At 40.2% G+C, this 5,251-nt stretch overlaps 1 protein-coding gene across 2 annotated transcripts; it reads left to right on the top strand.

Moving 5' to 3' along the window:
* Positions 1 to 836: 836 nt before the first annotated feature.
* Positions 837 to 4,962, top strand: LOC306862153 (homeobox protein orthopedia B-like; the record flags this gene model as incomplete). 2 transcript variants are annotated; one of them, XM_079404820.1, is made up of 3 exons in its annotated part: positions 837 to 873; positions 1,312 to 1,709; positions 4,432 to 4,962. In XM_079404820.1, 3 exons carry the CDS (start codon positions 837 to 839, stop codon positions 4,960 to 4,962), a joined length of 966 nt encoding a protein of 321 aa, XP_079260946.1. The 2 variants fall into 2 exon arrangements, with proteins under 2 accessions (XP_079260946.1, XP_079260945.1); XM_079404819.1 differs by having other exon boundaries at positions 837 to 912.
* Between the last annotated feature and the right edge of the window lie 289 nt (positions 4,963 to 5,251).

Below are 5,251 nucleotides of genomic sequence, written 5' to 3'. Positions count from 1 at the left end.
ATAAAAGCCTAATGATGTTGAAAATTACCCTGGTTTGAGATATATGGCTAATCTAAACTTTGTTGTTGGCTGCCCCGGGCTACTAGAAACATTAGAAGAGGTTCACTTCGTATCCAAAAGGCGAGAGTTGGACATGGCACGACACGAAGGCCGCCTTTTTTCCACGAGGAAACGCGAAATTATCACTAACGATTAAGTGACAATAGTGGAAAATCTCGGGGAACTTTGTAATTAAACCTCGAAATCCGCTGACGAGTTTTTGGAGCTAATGGAGGCGCGTAAAACCCAAGCAAATCAAATGAGTACGTATCATAAAGAGAGAGCGCGGTTTAATCGTTCAGTCCAGTAATAAACTTCGGGAAGCCATCACTAAACCATATGGCTTTGATAAGGATGACACGTTTATATAACAATACTTTAATTCGCTGTTTCTCCTCAAATAATCAGGGCCCCATCAACGATTCTGGCATCACGCTCAATTAAACCAATTCTGAGGGAGTTTCTCGAAGAGCTTTCTGAAAGGGGTCATTTTAAAGGTTATAATTTGGGAGTCGGGATCAAAAACGAGGAGAAATGAACTTGGGAGGGCAGCAAGAGAGGCTTCGCGCATCTGACACCTCCAGGCTTCAACGCTGATTGGCTCTCATTTGAAGGAGCTCATGGGTTCATTCAACTATTAAGCGCCTCCCAGTTCCTCTAAAGGACATTATAATGCAAGGAACCTCCTTTTTAACCACAAACCGAATTTGCTTTCATTTAGGCCATATATATATTTTAAATAGTTTAAAGTCATAGAGATTTTTTTGGAAAAGCATTTCGCCCTGGAGCGGTGCGCGATGCTTTCGCACGCCGACCTGCTGGATGCTCGCCTCGGTGAGTTATCAACGCCAAACTCCGGTCTGCAACTCTACTGTAAGCTGGAGGATTCTTCTCATCTAAATCAAGCAGAGAAAATTGACAATTTGTCTCTTATTTTATCTTAATTCGATTTAAGCGAACTAATTCATTGGAAAAGTAATCATTATTATTATATTACGCAGTAATTTGATTTAGTCGTTTTCCAAGATATTGAGGGGAATCGAATGGAATTAGGTATTTTAAAAGATGACATTGATGTGAGCTAGTTTTTCACCATTATTTGCACTTTAGGGCTGTAATGACAAATAGAAAATGCTAGTTTTTGCATAAGACCAGTGCTTGCTGTGACAGTCTAGAAATGTGATTTTTTTGCACTAACACTTCTCTCTTTTTCAGCAATGCTCGGTGTTGATTATGAGCTCACTCAGTTTCGACCTGTTTTCTCTGCTTCAGGGATGAAGGATGCCGCGGCCGAGCTTCTGGGTCACAGGGAGGCATTGAAATGCAGGCTGGGCGGCGGCGGAACTGACCCGGGCCACCCCGGAGAACTCGCCCCGGTCTCCGATGCAGTGGAAGGAGCCACTCTTCTCCCCGGAGACGATATCAACAGTGCTGGATCCAATCCGTCGGGTGTAGCGGTGAACAGTAAGGAACAGGAGAAGCAACAGCAGCAACAAAACCCCACCCAGTCCGGCAGCCAGCAGAGTCAGAAGCAGAAACGGCACCGGACACGCTTTACTCCGGCTCAGCTTAACGAGCTGGAACGCAGCTTCGCCAAAACCCACTATCCGGACATCTTCATGCGCGAGGAGCTCGCGCTCAGGATCGGCCTGACGGAATCACGCGTGCAGGTGAGGTTTTGGATTGTTTTATAAGCATTATTATTGTTAAATCGACGTTAACATTGTATTAATTTTGTGCAATATATATGGGATATTTTCAGAAATTATTAAGCGTTATTATAAGCTGCAATCAATGATGTTTGAAATGAAAAAAGGTGAATCGATACATTCAAAGCAATATATTCATGTTTTCTTCAAATGGCATTCCAAACGAATATTTAGGTAGATAATTTAGCTAGATATTTGTTCTAAAGGGTTTTCGAATACTAATGTTTATTATTAAAAATACGAAGTCTGAGATGAAAACGCGTTATAATTTAATGTTAAGAAGACCAGCCTATTTTTATTATAAAATGAGAATTTGCATTTCTGTTTGCTTACATGATGAGCCGAAATGTAAAGTTTGTCGAAAGTAGCTACATGAGCACAAAAATAATTGCATAAAAATAATAAAACTGAGCTCTTAAATGTAGTGAAAACATCTTCGAACGAGCTCTATCGTCAATAAAAAAAGAAAACAAATCAACAGTATATTAATCCCAATCTTACGAATTTGCTCCATGATTCTAAAATGGTGTTTATCGCCTCCGTAAGCACTACCATCATATAGGTTTTATTCATTTTGTTTTAGTATCACACTAATATATAATTATTGCTGTTACTATAGGCCTATTTGTATTTAATTCAGCTTATGTTTCTACTGCAATTTCCTTGGCTCTTGAAAGTGCGCTCATTTAAAACGCGGCGCGCTTCTCATGATTATTTTATTGTTCAGGTCATCTTCCTTTTACAATACCATTATTGTTATCTCAGCCATCGGAGCAGACCGATATCTTAATCACTTTTATAAGATTATGACTCGTGCTGCTGCTGCGATTGGTGGTCAGCGGCGAATGCAGGGGTAAATGAACCCTCTAGACAAATGTGCATTCCAGCGCTCTCTCCGTGATCTATAGAGGCTCATTATATATGTATAGCTTTCCGAGTTGATAGTGCAATAAAACCAAGACCATTATTATTAACCAATTTCAGAATTATTTATAACTTATCAGGCTTATTAAGCACAATGCGTAAGACTATTCTGCGTAAAATAATAACCATCATAATTAGCAGGCCTGAGACTCTGCCCCAACTATTTTATTTACATAAAAAATAAATGAGTGGCATGCTGACCGCGCGGTGATCTTCTGAAATGTTGCACGAATGCTTCTCGCTCTCGTGAAATAGGTCTGTCAGCGTGCACGTCTTAATGGCTAGCGCGCGGATGGTGCTCTGTCTTTTTTTTAATGGTATGAGAAATTGCATTTTCTTTTATCCTCTGAAGTGTAATGCATTTGAGGCCGGATTTCACGGTTGGCTGCGTAGAGTGGGATTCGGAGATCAAATATGAACCCCTCCACATTTTTCTTCCTTTTTCGTTGGGTCAAAATCTGCTCGTTAATCATTGTGAGCGCGCCTGAGATCTCTATAAACCTGAAGGACCTCGGGAAATAAACACCGTGTGCGCCTTTTACGGCCCAGGGTGGGCCTTTTTACGCCCTGGTGTTGTAAAATCGAGCACATAATAATGGAGAGTCTAAATATTATGATTCCTTATCATTTAAAGCAGCATTAATAGCGCTATTTTGTGATGTCGAGACGTTTATCAAGGAAAGAAGCAAAATAAAAACAAACAACAATTTTAATATAAAAAAATGTTGGTTTTACAACCTGCAATAGCTATTTCTAATTAATTTATCCCATAAAATGTTGTTTGTACACAGAAAAAAAATTGTTCAGTAAATTTCTCAATTTATTACAAAGAAGCGGCAATTAACACATTGAATTAAATATGAAATGTTTAAAATAGAAAAACTAACTTACTGCAATAATCAGTTCTAACCCTACAGTGTAAATTGGTGTATTTAGGTTGATTCAGTGATTTTAAATATAATATTTTACTCGAAAAAAACTAGTTAATTGAGATGTTACCAATTTAAAGTTACTATATTTTTCAGTGTGTATTATATTATTTTAATATAATAGCATGCAAACAAACAAATAAATAATGCATCAATAATATTTTTCTATGGTGTTAAGTGTAGGCTATTTTTGCTCATATTTTTGGGAAACTTAGTTTTATTCATCTGGGTTTTTTTTGTTTGTTTTTTTGTGCAACTTATATGTTTGTGCATCTATATTTCCTAAGCATCCTTAGAACAATTGGTTGTAGAACCAAGAAACCAAAACATTGGTTGATTCTTAAGAATCTATAATGTGACATCAAGAACTTTAGGTTCTTGTTTCAAAACACACATAATGTAGTGTTTATTTTAGAATGAGTATTTGAAGAGTTCCATCTAAAATGAACATTTTTATCAGGCTCCTGTTTCGGTTCAGTAATTTTAGTCGAATGGCAAATGCATCGGTCATTTTCTATGGTATTAAAGTGAAATAACTGATCCAAAATATAGGAGCCTGATAAAAAAAATGCTAATTTTAGAAGAAAAAAATTCAGACGGCACTTAGAGGCTTTTGCATTTGAACTCTTCATTTATTTATTGTCTGTTTTGATTTACTTTAGTTAACGTAAAACATACCAAAAAATACATCATCATAGTCACAAAATTTCTCCTTGAGCAATATTCGACGCCATGTTTTATTAAACTTCCTTATTAAATGCACACTTTTACATCTATTCTAGCGCAATGTAAGCATTTCTGACAGCTCTTTTTGTTCCCTCTGCTCGCAGGTTTGGTTTCAGAACCGACGCGCCAAATGGAAGAAGCGCAAGAAGACCACCAACGTGTTTCGCGCTCCCGGCACTTTGCTGCCCACTCACCACGGCCTACCGCAGTTCCCCTCCGCCGCGGCGGCCGCGGCAGCCATGGGCGACAGCCTGTGCTCTTTTCACGCTAATGACACCCGCTGGGCGGCGGCCGGGATGCCAGGAGTCTCCCAGCTTCAGTTACCGCCCGCCCTAGGCCGACAACAAGCCATGGCACAGTCTCTATCCCAGTGCAGCCTGGGCGCCGGACCGCCGCCCAACTCCATGAGTCTGTCTAACATGTCCTCCATGTCCTCCAACGGCTCCGGCCTCCAGTCCCACCTCTACCAACCCACCTTCCCCGGTATGGTGCCCGCGTCGCTCTCTGGCCCCACCAACGTGACCGGCTCGGCTCAGCTGTGTAGCTCCCCGGACACTGACGTCTGGAGAGGGACGAGCATCGCGTCCCTGCGCCGCAAAGCGCTCGAGCACACAGTGTCCATGAGTTTCACCTAATACTTTGACGTGTTTCTCGTCCACCCATCATTTCTGGCCCAGTGACGCACAAGGAAGTCTAAGGATAGGCCTGCGCGACTGTTCTGTAGTAAACATGAACTGTGCGCACCTGATGGAAATAAAACCTAAAGCATCATAGGCTGAAAAAACGAAATGTATTTATTTATTATGTCCTATTTATGTAATAATTTATTTTATTTATTAGAACTTTCGTTTTGCAAATCCAAAAATGTCAACAACCTGGACAGAAAATGTATTCGTTTGCATTTGAGAAACAAGGCGAGAGACG

This window comes from Barbus barbus (genome assembly GCF_936440315.1).
Source record: "Barbus barbus genome assembly, chromosome: 43".
Classification (NCBI taxonomy): Eukaryota; Metazoa; Chordata; class Actinopteri; order Cypriniformes; family Cyprinidae; genus Barbus; species Barbus barbus.
The sequence above is the reverse complement of the archived record's forward strand: the minus strand, read 5'-3'. Positions and strand labels throughout refer to the sequence as shown.